At 38.2% G+C, this 18,123-nt stretch overlaps 1 protein-coding gene and 1 non-coding gene across 5 annotated transcripts in view; both read right to left on the bottom strand.

The window, feature by feature from the left end:
* ntrk2a (neurotrophic tyrosine kinase, receptor, type 2a) overlaps positions 1-18,123 on the bottom strand; it is a 261,742-nt gene that overhangs the window by 69,773 nt on the left and 173,846 nt on the right. For all 4 annotated transcript variants that reach the window (XM_061928983.1, XM_061928984.1, XM_061928985.1 and 1 more), the window contains one exon: positions 7,527-7,657. In XM_061928983.1, coding sequence (XP_061784967.1) covers positions 7,527-7,657 — 131 coding nt within the window. The remainder of the gene's footprint in view (positions 1-7,526; positions 7,658-18,123) is intronic.
* Positions 14,994-15,066, bottom strand: trnak-cuu (transfer RNA lysine (anticodon CUU)). The gene has a single exon. It is a non-coding gene; the product is annotated as a tRNA-Lys (tRNA).

Below are 18,123 nucleotides of genomic sequence, written 5' to 3'. Positions count from 1 at the left end.
AAGGGTTGAATTGTCCATCCTTGTTCTATTCTCTGTCACTATTTTTCAAACCATGCTGAACACCCTCTCTGATGATGCATTGCTGTGTGGCACGCACAAAAGTGCTTTCATCAAATGCAGTAGATGACAGTATTGTCCTGTTTAAGAGTGTCACAACATTGGTGTTTACGGCAGACAAACTGCTTTACGGTAGACAAAAACGTGACTGCTGTTGTTGTGTGTTGTTGCCGCACTGGGAGGACGTTAATGAAACTGCCTAACAATGAACCCACATAAGAAACCAAGAACTCGCCCTCCATCATTCTACAGTTATAACGTGATTGGGCGGGTGCGCTGTTTATATTGTGGGAAAGCGGACTCAGGTCCGCATGGACCTGAGTCCGCCTGAATTTCGGGAGATTTTCGGGAGAAAATTTGTCCCAGGAGTTTTTTGGGAGAGGCGCTGAATTTCGGGAGTCTCCCGGAAAATCCGGGAGGGTTGGCAAGTATGCGTTAGATTACTATTTACCGCCGAAAGTAACGGCATTACAGTAACGCGTTACTTTGAAATGTGTTAGTCCCAACACTGCAAATAAGAAATCTATGGACTTTTGGCAAGGCGGGAATGCTAATTGTATTATATGCATTTTTATTGTCTGGATTTTAAAGTCACCACATGTAGTTATTGTACCCTAAACTGCCAACTTCAAATTCCCATTGATGGCACATGGGCTGCAGTATGAACAAGTGATTCTCTGTTGTTACCATGGAAACCTCAGCTCACCTTTTTAAGCAATGTATAATTATTTTGTGGACCAGTCTGGTCACCTCTCACGTGGCGACTGGTTGGTGTGAAGCTTGACTATTTATTAACCTCGATGAATAAAAACACAAATTTACAGTACTCTTTGTTGTGGGATAATATGAATGTCCTTATTTCTGCTTTAATTGACCTTCTTGGATGTGGTTAAAAAGCCAATTAGCATGCAACAACAACAAATACCACAAATGTAGTATTTTCTCTAATTGATGCCATGCCCCAATTAAAGAGAAAAAAAGAATGTGATATATTCGTCACAACTGGCCTCTTTCTTGACCACAAATGTCAAAATTGGCAGGCCACATAATTGTATATGGCTCACAAAAACCTGGCAATAATATGCATCAATAAAAGTACTTTCTTACTATGTAATTGTTCTTTCTGTTTTGACAGAAAAAAAAAACATGTACTGCATGCAATTGCATATATCTTCTAAATTCTACAATGTAATATTGTAACAAATGTTATATTGTCATACACTCCAAAAATTGTTTGTGAAAATAAAAATAAATACTCAAATATCTGATTGATTTAGGATTTCAAAGCACGTTATCCATCAAATTGTTCATAATAAGAACAACAACCATATATTTTACGATAAAAAAAACAAGCAGATCAGGCGCCAGAAATGTACCTTAACCTCTAAAGGCCTTAGTGGCCACATGCGTGGACAGCACCTTTTAGCTCTTATTTCAAAAATTGTGTACACTACTGAATTGGGGTCTTATGGCCACTTATGTGGACACTTGTACTGCCATCTGGTGGTGTCAGAAGAGTATAACACACAATGGAATTTGGAAAAAAAAAGGGTAAAAATAAAAATGTGCATGTGACTACACATGAAGTACACTTTTGTGCACTTATGGACTAAGTACATCATATTAAAAGAGGATTTTTAGTTATTATATTAATTAGGGTCCAATAAGCCCAAATAGCAAAGAAAAAAAACAAAAAAACATGTAAACAAACAGCTTGGGCCTTAAGAGGTTAAAAAAAACTGTGGTACCTTTATTTAATTTATAGTAATTCACCATAAAAACAACCGTAGATTTTACGGTAAAAAACTGGCTGCTCAATCGTTAGAATTTTACTGTAACTGTGGTACCGTTTTATCCATTTACAATGATACCTTCCAACAAACAACAACCATAGATTTTACAGTGGACAACTGGCCACTCAGTTATCGGAATTTTTACGTAAACAAAATAGTGGTAAAATGTTTTCATTTAAAGTAATATGATGTAAAAAAAAAAAAAAAAAAACGCTGTAAATTTCACCCAAAATTATAGGCGACTAAACTGGCAGTTTATTTTAATCTATAGATTTAAAAAAAAAAATAATTGATCGATATACTATATATATATATATATATACTATATAATGATTGCCTTTCAAATGTCTATTCTTGGTGTTGGCTTTTATCAAATAAATTTCCCCAGAAAATGCGACTTATACTCCAGTGCGACTTATATATGTTTTTTTCTTTCTTTATTATGCATTTTCGGCCGGTGCGACTTATACTCCGAAAAATACGGTAAGCAGAGTGTACATGTTTGGCGTCTCAATGGTTAAATGTCTCTTTCACAACATAAAAGCTTTCTTGATTAACTATTTTTTCTGTTTATTATTTTTGGTCAGTTTCTTCCCGCCATCCCATAATGTTCAGGAATCAGAAGGTTGATGCAGCAAAAAAAAAAAAGGAGGAGGAGTAGTAGGAAGAACCCTAGAGAGAAACGGTGACTCATGGCATTCCAGCATAGAGGGTAGGAAGGATAATACATGGTACATTAACTAATTGAAGAAAAAAAAAGTCAAATCAATGGACTGGCTCTAATTATTTAATGATTAATCCACATTAGTGAGCCAGCAGTTTTAGAAATGTATTTTACAATACAGATTGATGGCGCCTGACAATAACATCAGCCACATTGGCATGACATCCAATACCCAACATCCATCAAAAATTAAATGCTTTAGTAAATATACACATTCAACAATATGGTTATTAGTGTGAAGACGAGAGTTGCCACATGGGTGGAGTAGTGCAGGTGAAGCAAAGGAAGTGGAGGATGTGGGGGGTCTCTTACAGGTCATGTATTGTTAATGAGAAGACTTTTCCCAATCAGATTGGGTTTCACCGCCCGACCCGCGCATGAAGCATCCTTGATGGAGAGACGGATGAACGGATAAATAGGATTTCCAGGGAGGTTCAACTTGACTCGGAAGTCTGTGGTTCAGGTCTAATTTGATGGATTGCTTGAGAAAAATCGCAAACGATAAAATACTGTACGTGAGGTGGAGGCTGAACAGAGTCCGAGCGGAATAATTGCATTTGTTAGTGGAAGATACCGTAACTCTTCAACCTCGGAAACGCTGCAAACAAAAGGGTAAACATGTGTCACAACATGCAGCACTGTGGTGCCTGTGCTATTATTCTTCCAACAAATACACCACTTAGGGCCTGATTTACCAAAGGTTTGCATATATTAAAACTACGGATGTCAAACTATTACATTGTCTATCGCGATTAATCAAAGTTTGTTCATAATTAATCAAATTTGCACTCATAGCTTGTTTTAAAATGTCTCTGACAATCTTGCACTTTCTGTTTTGGAAATGACATGAATGTTTGTGCCACTGCTTAAAGGGGAACATTATCACAATTTCAGAAGGGTTAAAACCATTAAAAATCAGTTCCCAGTGGCTTATTTTATTTTTCGAAGTTTTTTTCAAAATTTTACCCATCACGCAATATCCCTAAAAAAAGCTTCAAAGTGCCTGATTTTAACCATCGTTATATACACCCGTCCATTTTCCTGTGACGTCACATAGTGAAGCCAACACAAACAAACATGGCGCATAGAACAGCAAGCTATAGCGACATTAGCTCGGATTCAGACTCGGATTTCAGCGGCTTAAGCAATTCAACAGATTACGCATGTATTGAAACGGATGGTTGTAGTGTGGAGGCAGGTAGCGAAAACGAAATTGAAGAAGAAACTGAAGCTATTGAGCCATATCGGTTTGAACCGTATGCAAGCGAAACTGACGAAAACGACACGACAGCCAGCGACACGGGAGAAAGCGAGGACGAATTCGGCGATCGCCTTCTAACCAACGATTGGTATGTGTTTGTTTGGCATTAAAGGAAACTAACAACTATGAACTAGGTTTACAGCATATGAAATACATTTGGCAACAACATGCACTTTGAGAGTGCAGACAGCCCAGTTTTCATCTATTAATATATTCTGTAGACATACCCTCATCCGCTCTCTTTTCCTGAAAGCTGATCTGTCCAGTTTTGGAGTTGATGTCAGCAGGCCAGGGAAGCTAGGGTCGATATTCTTCTTTTGATCATCTTCTGTGGCATAAGGGACGGTGTGAGCCAAAACATCCAGGGGGTTTAGCTCGCTCGTCTGCGGGAACAAACTGCCGCCATTGCTTGCCGTGCTACCGAGGTCCTTTGTCCCTGAATTGCTCACACACTCCGGCAGATTCAATGGGGGTCTGGCGGCAGATTTCTTTGACTTTATCGTTGGAAATGCATCTGCTTTGAGTGTCGCAGGATATCCACACATTCTTGCCATCTCTGTCGTAGCATAGCTTTCGTCGGTAAAGTGCGCGGAACAAACGTCCAATTTCTTGCCACTTTCGCATCTTTGGGCCACTGGTGCAACTTGAATCCGTCCCTGTTCGTGTTGTTACACCCTCCGACAACACACCGACGAGGCATGATGTCTCCAAGGTACGGAAAACAGTCGAAAAAACGGAAAATAACAGAGCTGATTTGACTCGGTGTTTGAGAAAATGGCGGATTGCTTCCCGATGTGACGTCACAACGTGACGTCATCGCTCCGAGAGCGAATAATAGAAAGGCGTTTGATTCGCCAAAATTCACCCATTTAGAGTTCGGAAATCGGTTAAAAAAATATATGGTCTTTTTTCTGCAACATCAAGGTATATATTGACGCTTACATAGGTCTGGTGATAATGTTCCCCTTTAATAACTGTTTAATAAATACAGTTTTGATACATTGACTTAGTTGTGGTTTCCCTCTCTGCATGAAAGTTTAAAATAAGCATATATTAATGCAGTATGAAGAAGAATGTTTTAATGTAGACACATAGAATCATCATACTGCTGTGATTGTATGCATCAAGTGTCCATTCAAGGCTAAGATTCAAGATGATTTATTGTCAATTCTTAACATGCACAAGACACATAAGAACTGAAAAGTATATTTTCGGCACAGTCCCACGAAGAGCAGACATACGTTACAGGGAGACAAGACGAGACCGCCGACGGTACAGACGTTTTTACGGCGCTCCTTGAAAAAGGTGAGAAAAAGGTGATATTGGGAAAGGGGGGGGGGGAGTAAAAAAAAATATCAGTTTAAGGCTGGATCCACAAGAGGGGGACCAAGGGAAAAAACCTCATTTGCAATGCAAACATAAACACGTTACATTTAGTCACAACAAACTCGCAACAGAGGGAGGGGGAGTTGGAGCAAACAAGCGGTGGTGAAGGCGTTGGTTGGGGAAAGGGGCGGGTGCGTGCATGTATGCCCAATTAACTTGGGTGTGATGTTGAAATGTTTTTGAGGACTGGGGCCGATCTCAGAGTTCGACACCAGGTGTTTGTTGAGGCAAAATATCGAGATATACATCGTGTATCGTGACATGGCCTAAAAATATCGAGATATTAATAAAAGGCCCTAGTACACACAATCTTATACTTTGAGCATGCTCTTTAGTATTTGCTATTTGGATCCTAGTAGATCAGGCCCATAGTGACACTTCCACTAAACATGATTGACCACTTGTCTAATGACTATAAATACTTTGAGGATATCTGTACTGCATGTTTTCCAAAGCATTTTGACCACAACCCATAGGGGCACCACAAATGTCATTTATAATTAAGTCCCCATGGGGTGGGCTAGTTTTTCACATGCATGTAGCTAAAAAAAGCAAATAAAACTTTAGCTCCAGCTCCTCTGTAGGGTGAAAGCTTACATCAAAAGTAAGCAGTACACTGCAAAAAGTCAGTGTTCAAAAACAAGAAAAAAAATTACAAAAATGAGGGGTATTTTATTTGAACTAAGCAAAATTATCTGCCAATAGAACAAGAAAATTCGGCTTGTCAAGACTTTCCGAAACAAGTAAAATTAGCTAACCTCAATGAACCCAAAAATACCTTAAAATAAGTATATTCTCACTAAAAACAAGTGCACTTTTCTTGGTAGGAAAACAAAATTACACCTTTTTGCTCAGTATGTTGAAAAACATTCTTAAATTAAGTAAATGCTAGTGCCATTATCTTGACATAATGATATGTGCTCGGCATCATGATTTTTTTTTTTCATGCTTGAAGTAAGAAATGATTACTTTAAAAAAGTAGTTTTATACTTGTGAGTGTTGATGACACAGCTTTGCAACAGTTGACATTCTAGTTTCAAGCATGTTTTACTCAATATAGGTCATCAAATCTCAGCAACTGTCATGTCTGTGTAATCATGTTTTGTTTTAGTCATGTTTTGTTTTGTTTAGTTATTGGACTCTTTAGTTTCTGGCTTTTCAATCCCTTGTCTTGTTTCCATGATTACCCATTAGTTTCACCTGTTCCACGTTTGGACTCATTGTGCACTTTTGTTTGTCACCATAGCAACCCATTAGTTTTCACCTGTCACGTCACGCACCTGTTTCACGTTTTGAGTCACGCACCTGATTTCGTTAATCATGTCTATAGTATTTAAGTTCATTGTTTTCAGTTTGTCATTCTGGTGACACCCCGCATTCATACCCCTGTCACACTCTGTCTACCTCTGCGCACTTCATGCCATGTCCAAGTAAGTTTTTTCTATTAATGCCACAGTTAGTGTTTTTGTTTAATTGTTCACAGTTTTTTTGCCCGCGTGCAAGTCTTTTTGTTTCGTTAGTCAAGTTTGTACTTCCGCCTTGAGCGCGCTTTTTGTTCCTTTGAGTGTTATAAATAAATATGTATTTACCTTCACGCCATGACCAGTCCAGCTTTACTTGCATCTCGGGAAAACAAACACACCATAGTCCACGTCTTGACAGCAACAAGCTGTAATATCTTACTGAGATCATTTAGGACCAAAACACTTAAAACAAGTAAAACACTCTAACATAAAATCTGCTTAGTGAGAAGAATTATCTTATCAGACAGAAAATAAGCAAATATCACCCTTATTTGAGATATTTAATCTTACTTAGATTTCAGTTTTTGCAGTGTGCTGTATCAGGATAGACTGGAATTACAGTGTCTGAATGACTTGATAGCTCAACGTGCTAACTATTGCAATTGAGATGAACAAATGATAACTAGTACTAGCGTACTAACTAACCTACAACCATGCATGTTCAACAAAGACAACATGAATGCTCTTGTATAGATTAAATTGTCCAGATAACACCTAACATTTCGTGGTGTATTTCTTGTTTAATATTCAGGCATATTTCAAGGATCCAGTTCCGTATGCAATAACTTTCCCTTAGATAACAACATTACAGGCTTTATTTGTGTGCCAGCCGTCATTTTCAATAAACAGACTGATTTGAGATGAAGATTTCTTCAATTTCCGCACGGTAAATCAACACAATGGCTGTTCTGGCAGGCCTGAATGATAAACAAAAGACAACGCAAACCCAGTCTTCCCAGTTGATGTGTGGCATGTTACCATCAAAAAAAGTAGCTGGTTACCTTGACGGCCACTAGTATCTTCTCCTGGTCAGGTGACAGGTTGTAGCATTCGGCAAGGAAGACTTTTCCGAAGGCACCTTCTCCCAGCTCCCTCTTGAGCACGATGTTGTGTCTCTTGATGTGCTGGACAACTGGTGGACACAACCAAAACAAGACTCTTAGTTCACTTTAAAGAGAATTATTGGGGGCTTGTGTCATGGAATCAAGCACAACCCTCTATTGGTTTTAATCAATCAACCAATCAATCAAGCAAGCATTATTGCAGACTCCAACGTCCTAGTCGACATACAATCACATACAGTACATAAAACAAACCAAATACAGTATAAAAGGCATTATCACAAAATATTAAAAACAGTTCTCATGCATATTCAGTAAAAGGCATCTAATAAATATATTTTTTAATATATATATATATATATATATATATATATATATATAAAATGTAATATCGGAAATTATCGGTATCGGTTTCATAATGATAGGTATCGGTTTCAAAAAGTACAATTTATGACTTTTTAAAACGCCGCTGTGTACACGGACGTAGGGAGAAGTACCGAGCGCCAATAAACCTTAAAAGCACTTCCTTTGCGTGTCGGCCCAGTCACATAATATCTACGGCTTTTCACACACACAAGTGAATGCAATTCATACTTGGTCAACAGCCATACAGGTCACACTGAGGGTGGCCGTATAAACAACTTGAACACTGTTACAAATATGCGCCACACTGTGAACCCACACCAAACAAGAATGACAAACACATTTCGGGAGAACACCCGCACCGTAACACAACATAAACACAACAGAACAAATACCCAGAACCCCTTGCAGCTCTAACTCTTCCGGGACGCTACAATATACACCCCCCGCTACCCGTCAACCCCGCCACCCCCAACCCTGCCCACCTCAACCTCCTCATAGTCTCTCTCAGGGAGAGCATGTCCCAAATTCCAAGCTGCTGTTTTGAGGCACGTTAAAAAAAATAATGCACTTTGTGACAATCAATAATAAATATGGCAGTGCCATGTTGGCATTTTTTTTTTCCATAACTTGAGTTGATTTATTTTGGAAAACCTTGTTACATTGTTTAATGCATCCAGCGGGGCATCACAACAAAATTAGGCATAATAATGTGTTAATTCCACGACTGTATATATCGGTATCGGTTGATATCTGTATCGGTAATTAAGAGTTGGACAATATCGGACTATCAGATATCGGTAAAAAAGCCATTATCGGACATCTCTCTCTTTCTCTCTCTATATATATATATATATACATATTGTCATGTCTGTGTAATCATGTTTTGTTTTAGTCATGTTTTGTTTTAGTTATTGGACTCTTTAATTTCTGGCTTTTCACTCCCTTGTCTTGTTTCCATGATTACCCATTAGTTTCACCTGTTCCACGTTTGGACTCATTGTGCACTCTTGTTTGTCACCATAGCAACCCATTAGTTTTCACCTGTCATGTCACACACCTGTTTCACGTTTTGAGTCACGCACCTGTTTTCGTTAATCATGTCTGTAGTATTTAAGTTCATTGTTTTCAGTTTGTCTTTCTGGTGACATCCCACAATTATGCTCTGCACATTTCTGACACTTTTTTCATGTCCATCGTTCACGCTGCTCCTTTTGTCCATGCCAAGTAAGTTTTGTATATCAATGCCACAGTTAGTGTTTTTTTGTTGTTGTTCATAGTTTCTGCCTTTGTGCAAGTATTTGTTTTCATAGCCAAGTTGTTTCTTTGCCACTGTGCGCGCTTTTCGTTTGTACTTTTTTTTTGGATAAAATTAAATAAATATGTTCTCACATTCCCGTCTCGCCCGAGCAAACTTTCCATTGCCTTCTAGAAAAACTAAACCCCAGGACCAAGTCATGTCACATATATATATATATATATATATATATATATATATATATATATTTATATATATATATATATATATATATATATATATCTATATATATATATATATATATATATATATATATATATATATATATATATACATACCCACATCTGCGGTTCTCTCCAAGGTTTCTCATAGTCATTCACATTGACATCCCACTGGGTTGTGAGTTTTTCCTTGCCCTTATGTGGGCTCTGAACCGAGCCCTTTGAGACACTTGTGACTTAGGGCTATATAAATAAATATTGATTGATTGGTTGATTGATTGATTGATTGATTGATTGACGTGTTGATAAATCACGATGTGGTCAAAGGAAATATATTTTTCTTCCCATTTTCCCATACATCCATCCATCCATTTTTCTACCGCTTGTCCCTTTTGGGGTCGCGGGGGGTCGCTGGAGCCTATCTCAGCTGCATTCGGGCGGAAGGCAGGGTACACCCTGGACAAGTCGCCACCTCATCGCAGATTTTTCCCATATATGAGTTTTCAAATTTGGGAAACGACAGCCTCTCTTCAGTGATCACCCGCTTGGAATTAACGGCACGTCGTCTTCACGGTTTAGGTCTAATTAGAGCATTTCATGTACTTTACCTTAGACATGCTCTGATATGATATTATCTTGTGTGTGTGCAATCTCTCACTGCCTTCTCCTCACTCACAGCTGAATCACTCCACAAAACCGGCTTTCTGTTGCCAAGCGACCGGTATCACCGCCTCACGGTGATTCCACGTCAGCTAATTTTGAGAACATTTAACTTCTCACTTTTGGTGACGCCTTTGTCCTCCTTTCCTCCTGCTTAATTGCACACAATGCTTCAGAATGCGGCAACCTCGCTGCAACCTCACTACGACGTGACGTCCAAAAATACATGCGGGCAACCCCCCCCCCCCCCCTTGCCCCGCCGCCGCCGCCGTAGACACACAAGCTGAGATTTATCTGTGATGTGATTAAGAGGCACATTTGAAGAAAAGCTGTCCACTCAGAATATCACATTAGGATCCAGCTCGTCTCTTGGAGGCTACATCGATTTACATGAGGAGCGAAGGGACAAAGAAGCACAGAAAGAGAGAGATGGCCAACTAGTTTGTAGTCTATGGTTGTAGCGGTGGTCCAAAGTGAGTATTCATGTCGCTACACAATAATTTAATTATATTAAGTAAGTCCCCTTACTTTACATGGTGCACCAGTTTTCTGTGTCGATTAATTTATAATAGTTTCTTAGTAAAATACTTATCGTGAAATATATCTGTAGCTTTACATTCTATCTGTGTTGAAATATATGTGCAATACATTTCGGTAGATAATGGCTATGTTGTTAATATGGAAATTAAAGTGCTCTAATAAATTAATGATCATAAATCTGATCATTCCGGTATGTTTCTGATGCTCAAAAAACCTAAAATAGTTGGAAATATCTTGGAAATATGCTAATTAGGTGTCCACTGTGTTACATGGCCTTTCCTTTTAACAACACTCAGTAAACGTTTGGGAACTGAGGAGACACATTCTTGAAGCTTCTCAGGTGGAATTCTTTCCCATTCTTGCTTGATGTACAGCTTAAGTTGTTCAACAGTCCGGGGGTCTCCGTTGTGGAATTTTAGGCTTCATAATGCGCCACACATTTTCAATGGGAGACAGGTCTGGACTACAGGCAGGCCAGTTTAGTACCCGCACTCTTTTACTATGAAGCCACGTTGATGTAACACGTGGCTTGGCATTGTCTTGCTGAAATAAGCAGGGGCGTCCATGGTATCGTTGCCTGGAGGGCAACATATGTTGCTCCAAAACCTGTATGTACCTTTCAGCATTAATGGCACCTTCACAGATGTGTAAGTGTACCCATGTCTTGGGCGGTAATACACCCCCGTATCATCACACATGCTGCCTTTTCCACTTTGCGCCTATAACAATCCGGATGGTTATTTTCCTCTTTGGTCCATAGGAAACGACGTCCACAGTTTCCAAAAACAATTTGAAATGTGGACTCGTCAGACCACAGAACACTTTTCCACTTTGTATCAGTCCATCTTAGATGAGCTCAGGCCCAGCGAAGCCGACGGCGTTTCCGGGTGTTGTTGATAAACGGTTTTCGCCTTGCATATGAGAGTTTTAACTTGCACTTACAGATGTAGCAACCAACTGTATTTACTGACAGTGGGTTTCTATAGTGTTCCTGAGCCCATGTGGTGATATCCTTTACACACTGATGTCGCTTGTTGATGCAGTACAGCCTGAGGGATCGAAGGTCGCGGGCTTAGCTGCTTACGTGCAGTGATTTCTCCAGATTCTCTGAACCCTTTGATGATATTACGGACCGTAGATGGTGAAATCCCTAAATTCCTTGCAATAGCTGGTTGAGAAAGGTTTTTCTTAAACTGTTCAACAATTTGCTCACGCATTTGTTGACAAAGTGGTGACCCTCGCCCCATCCTTGCTTGTGAATGACTGAGCATTTCATTGGATCTACTTTTATACCCAATCATGGCACCCACCTGTTCCCAATTTGCCTGTTCACCTGTGGGATGTTCCAAATAAGTGTTTGATGAGCATTCCTCAACTTTATCAGTATTTATTGCCACCTTTCCCAACTTCTTTGTCACGTGTTGCTAGCATCAAATTCTAAAGTTAATGATTATTTGCAAAAAAAAAAAAAAAGTTTATCAGTTTGAACATCAAATATGTTGTCTTTGTAGCATATTCAACTGAATATGGGTTGAAAATGATTTGCAAATCATTGTATTCCGTTTATATTTACATCTAACACAATTTCCCAACTCATATGGAATTGGGGTTTGTAGACAAAAGTGAACGAACACACCCTAAAATCTCCCTAAGGGACCCCACTGTAGAGAATGTTTCTGGTATTATGGATTTGTCTTTTTTAGGGGCATTGTTGTATTTTGCTGTGTTGTAAAACTCTGTATTGGCAAAATAGACTTAATTCTTACTATTACAATAGTGGCACATGTACTGTGTACACCAGGGTATCGAAATGTGGATGTTCCGTCAGGAAGTGCCTTTGCAGGTTATATTTCTTTGGAGACTGCGTTTACTTAATTACAAAGTAAACACACCTGCTTTCACACTGCACGGTCAATAAATGCATTATTCTGCCCTTGCTACTTGTTTTTTCAGCGTGTGTGTAGCTTGTTAACAGCATGAAGAAACAGAAGCTCCAGAAGTTTTTTTGGGTACACTGCAAAAAGTCAGTGTTCAAAAACAAGAAAAAAAAAATAGGGCTATATTATTTGAACTAAGCAAAATTATCTGCCAATAGAACAAGAACATTTGGCTTGTCAAGACTTTCCAAAACAAGTAAAATTAGCTAACCTCAATTAACCCCAAAATTCCTTAAAATAAGTCTATTCTCAGTAATAACAACTGTACTACTATATGAGTACGTATTTTCTATTGTTTCATTGAAAATAAAAGAGCAAAGTCCATTTGGCTGTCATCTGTTTTAAATATGAGACACAATTGTGTCAAAGTCATGATTTTTTTGTTCATGCTTGAAATAAGAAATGATTACTTTAAAAAAGTAGTTTTATACTTGTGAGTGTTGATGACACAGCTTTGCAACAGTTGATTGCATGTTTTACTCAATATAGGTCATAAAATCTCAGCAACAAGCTGTAATATCTAACTGAGATCATTTAGGACCAAAACACTTAAAACAAGTAAAACACTCTAACATAAAATCTGCTTAGTGAGAAGAATTATCTTATCAGACAGAAAATAAGCAAATATCACCCTTATTTGAGATATTTAATCTTACTTAGATTTCAGTTTTTGCAGTGTGTTGATGTTCCTTCTTTTGATTTATTTTCCTTGCTCAGTTTTATTTCTTTGCACTATTTCCTTCCTTTAGGATGGTAAGACTGAAAGTGTAAACATAAAATAAACGTTACAAAAATATAGCGTCTATTGTGTATTTTACATCAATAATGTCCAGTGTGTATTTTACATGAATAAAGTAGAAGGTTTAGTGTTAATACATTCACACAACTACATATATTTATGCATATAGGAATTAAACAACAGCTAGAGCACATCAAACATTGTACACATTGTTGTATGTGACTCATCACAATTAAACCTAAGGTGTAATGTTATCGCCCTCTTCTGGTAATATTTAGCTCTACATGTACTACAAGTAGGGATGTCCGATAATATCGGACTGCCGATAAATGCTTTAAAATGTAATATCGTAAATTATCGGTATCGGTTTCAAAATTATCGGTATCGATTTCAAAAAGTAAAATGTATGACTTTTTAAAACGCCGCTGTAGGGAGAAGTACAGAGCGCCGATAAACCTTAAAGACACTTCCTTTGCGTGCCGGCCCAATCACATAATATCTACGGCTTTTCACGCACACAAGTGAATGCAAGGCATACTTGGTCAACAGCCATACAGGTCACACTGAGGGTGGCCGTATAAACAACTTTAACACTGTTACAAATATGCGCCACACTGTGAACCCACACCAAACAAGAATGACAAAACACATTTCGGGAGAACATCCGCACCGTAACACAACATAAACACAACAGAACAAATACCCAGAACCCCTTTCAGCACTAACTCTTCCGGGTCACTACAATAAAAACAATGCACTTTTTGACTTCAATAATAAATATGGCAGTGCCATGTTGGCATTTATTTTCCCCATAACTTGAGTTGATTTATTTTGGAAAACCTTGTTACAATGTTTAATGCATCCAGCGGGGCATCACAACAAAATTAGACATATTTCCCTTATATAACCTTTTCTTTGAACTGTTTTGTATCCAAAAGCGACGGCTGTTTACGACCCCCCTTCCTTTAAAAACAGCTGGTGCCATGTAATCAGGGAAAGTCCAAATAAAAGAGGAGGCGTACAATCTTTCGTCAGAGCGTGGTGGGACACTGTGCAAGGGTACAGGTCTACGCGTTTCTCCTCATTGAGCCAAATTTCATTCTGTCTCTGATCAATTCCTTGCTTCTTTGTCTGTTTAATAGATGTCATCAGTGTTTGAACCTGACAACTACTATATGAGTACGTATTTTCTATTGTTTCACTGAAAATAAAACAGCAAAGTCCATTTGGCTGTCATCTGTTTTAATTATGAGACACAATTGTGTCAAAGTCATGTTTTTGTTTTTTGTGTTAATTGCACGACTATATATATCGGTATCGGTTGATATCGGAATCCGTAATTAAGAGTTGGACAATAGACTTAGACTTAGACTTTGACAAACTTTAATGATCCACAAGGGAAATTGTTCAAAAAGTTTTCTCTGCATTTGACCCATCACCCTTGATCACCCCCTGGGAGGAGAGGGGAGCAGTGAGCAGCAGCAGTGAGCAGCAGCAGTGGCCGCGCCCGGGAATAATTTTTGGTGATTTAACCCCCAATTCCAACCCTTGATGCTGAGTGCCAAGCAGGGAGGTAATGGGTCCCATTTTTATAGTCTTTGGTATGACTCGGCCGGGGTTTGAACTCACGACCTACCGATCTCAAGGCGGACACTCTAACCACAAGGCCACTGAGCAGCTAGAAGGTTGCACCCAACATGGGGCTCGAACCCACGACCCTGAGATTAAGAGTCTCATGCTCTACCGACTGAGCTAGCCGGGCTGTCAATATGGGAATATCGGATATCGGCAAAAAAGCCATTATCGGACATCCCTATTTAATATAATGTCAATACATCTTTTTATTCTATTCTAACCTAACCCTAAATTATGACAGACTATATGTAATATGGAAAATTGTAAATTGTTCTTAGAGTGCAAGAAGAAAAGCCCACCAGGCCACTATTCTCCATTGAACCAGCTGGTCACCACCACCAAGACAACAAGGAATGACAATCAAGAATGTCCCCCCAAAGAGACAACAAACTAAGCATGGTATCTATTTTTTAACCTGCATGCCTCTGTTTATTTTACTCTTCCGACATTTAATTTCGGGTCTTCACTTCGGTGCATGATGCTGTGAATCAACGCTGCTCTCTTCAATCAGAATCCTTTGAAAATGCGTCCTCGTTACCTCGACGTTCCTCCCCTTTATAACATTCTCAGCGTCTCACTCTGTCTTTATTTAACATCTTTGTGGCCTGTTGTTTACTCCCGCTTGTTTTTCAATTAACATGGTCTGCGTGATTCGCATCCCGGCAGGCACTTAATTTGCTCCGGCGTTCTATTTTCATCAGGTGACGACGTTAGAGAGATCCACATCACTTTTAATCCGACTTCATCAACATCTTATTTTCTAGAGCCCCCCCATTAAGCCACTCTCTCAAATACACTGCACAAATTGAAATCTAAGTAAGATTAAATATCTCCAATAAGGGTGATATTTACTTTTTTTCTGTCTGATAAGATAATTCTTCTCACTAAGCAGATTTTATGTTAGAGTGTTTTACTTGTTTTAAGTGTTTTGGTCCTAAATGATCTCAGTAAGATATTACAGCTTGTTGCTGAGATTTTATGACCTATATTGAGTAAAACATGCTTGAAACTAGAATATCAACTGTTGCAAAGCTGTGTCATCAACACTCACAAGTATAAAACTACTTTTTTTAAAGTAATAATTTCTTATTGTAACCATGTAAAAAAAAAAAAACATGACTTTGACACAAATGTGTCTCATATTAAAACAGATGACAGCCAAGTGGACATTGCTGTTTTATTTTTAATGAAACAATTGAAAATACACTGCAAAAAGTCGGTGTTCAAAAACAAGAAAAAAAATTACAAAAATGAGGGGTATTTTATTTGAACTAAGCAAAATTATCTGCCAATAGAACAAGAAAATTTGGCTTGTCAAGACTTTCCAAAACAAGTAAAATTAGCTAACCGCAATGAAGCCAAAAATACCTTAAAATAAGTATATTCTCACTAATAACAATTGTACTACTGTCAGAATAATTGCATCACAAAACGTTGTGTTTCAATGAGTTCCCGGCGAGCAGACAAAAGTCTTTGAGCTTACCAATCAAAAGGCTTGTAGAACTCCACTGTGTAGGATGGGAAGCGACATGAAGGTGTGGGTTTCTTTCAGCTATTGTAATCCACAGGAAGATTTTGTCTTGACCTGAGATCTACAAAGCGGCGAGGAAGCAGGACTTGACCCCCCTCCGGGCAAGTTTTCTTTGAACTGTTTTGTAACCAAAAGCGACGGCTGTTTACGACCCCCCTTCCTTTAGAAACAGCCGTTGCCATGTAATCAGGGAAAGTCCAAATAAAAGAGGAGGCGTACAATCTTTCGTCAGAGCGTGGTGGGACACTGTGCAAGGGTACAGGTCTACGTGTTTCTCCTCATTGAGCCACATTTAATTCTGTCTCTGATTAATTCCTTGCTTCTTTGTCTGTTTAATAGATGTCATCAGTGTTTGAACCTTACAACTACTATATGAGTACGTATTTTCTATTGTTTCACTGAAAATAAAACAGCAAAGTCCATTTGGCTGTCATCTGTTTTAATTATGAGACACAATTGTGTCAAAGTCATGATTTTTTTTTTTTACATGCATGAAATAAGAAATTATTACTTTAAAAAAGTAGTTTTATACTCGTGAGTGTTGATGACACAGCTTTGCAACAGTTGATATTCTAGTTTCAAGCATGTTTTACTCAATATAGGTCATCAAATCTCAGCAACAAGCTGTAATATCTTACTGAGATCATTTAGGACCAAAACCCCTAAAACAAGTAAAACACTAACATAAAATCTGCTTAGTGAGAAGAATTATTTTATCAGACAGAAAATAAGCAAATATCACCCTTTTTTGAGATATTTAATCTTACTTAGATTTCAGTTTTTGCAGTGTACATACTCATATAGTAGTACAGTTGTTATTAGTGAGAATATACTTATTTTAAGGTATTTTTGGGTTCATTGAGGTTAGCTCATTTTACTTGTTTTGGAAAGTCTTGACAAGCCAAATTTTCTTGTTCTATTGGCAGATAATTTTGCTTAGTTCAAATAAAATACTCCTAATTATTTTTTTTTTCTTGTTTTTGAACACTAAATGTTTGCAGTGTAGTTTAAACAAAATAACAAAACAAAAACAAAATAATCAAAAAATAATAATTTAATTAATTAATTAATTAAAAATAACCGTTTACATTACATACACAACGCTGCACATTTCATACGCTATCAACAAAACACTGTAGATTTGGCACAACGTTTTGTTTTTTTTAGTCTACACAAGTAAAGATTATTGGGGTGAGCTGTTTGTATTTGACTTCGACGCTTGTGCCTTTGCACACAAACGAGTGAACATTTGTAAAAACATGGTCCCTTATTGAGTGGCCTTTGTTATTATTGAATATATGGGCAAAAAACACATTAAACCCCCAAATTTGACCCCTATAAGTCCTTTTTCTCCCAATAACCAGGAGATTGGGTCCACACATTTAGGGGACTATCAAGCATTATTTGTTAATTGTCTGATACATCAAAAATAGTACACAGGAATTGCTCTCTCTAATGAAATAATAGCCTGCTAACAATCATTTGTATTCTCCAGCATGAATTTAAGGCTCCTGAATGCATAAATTAATGATGTGTGTGTGTAAGAGCTGCGTACAAGTTGTCATGGCAAATAGCTGCTGCTGTCATGGCGATGACCTTGTAGCAGTCGAGCTGTTTATTGAGGGGATAAATCGGAAGCATGTAAGTTGGAGT

Source organism: Nerophis lumbriciformis, linkage group LG33 (genome assembly GCF_033978685.3).
Source record: "Nerophis lumbriciformis linkage group LG33, RoL_Nlum_v2.1, whole genome shotgun sequence".
Classification (NCBI taxonomy): Eukaryota; Metazoa; Chordata; class Actinopteri; order Syngnathiformes; family Syngnathidae; genus Nerophis; species Nerophis lumbriciformis.
This window is presented reverse-complemented; position numbering and strand designations above follow the sequence as displayed.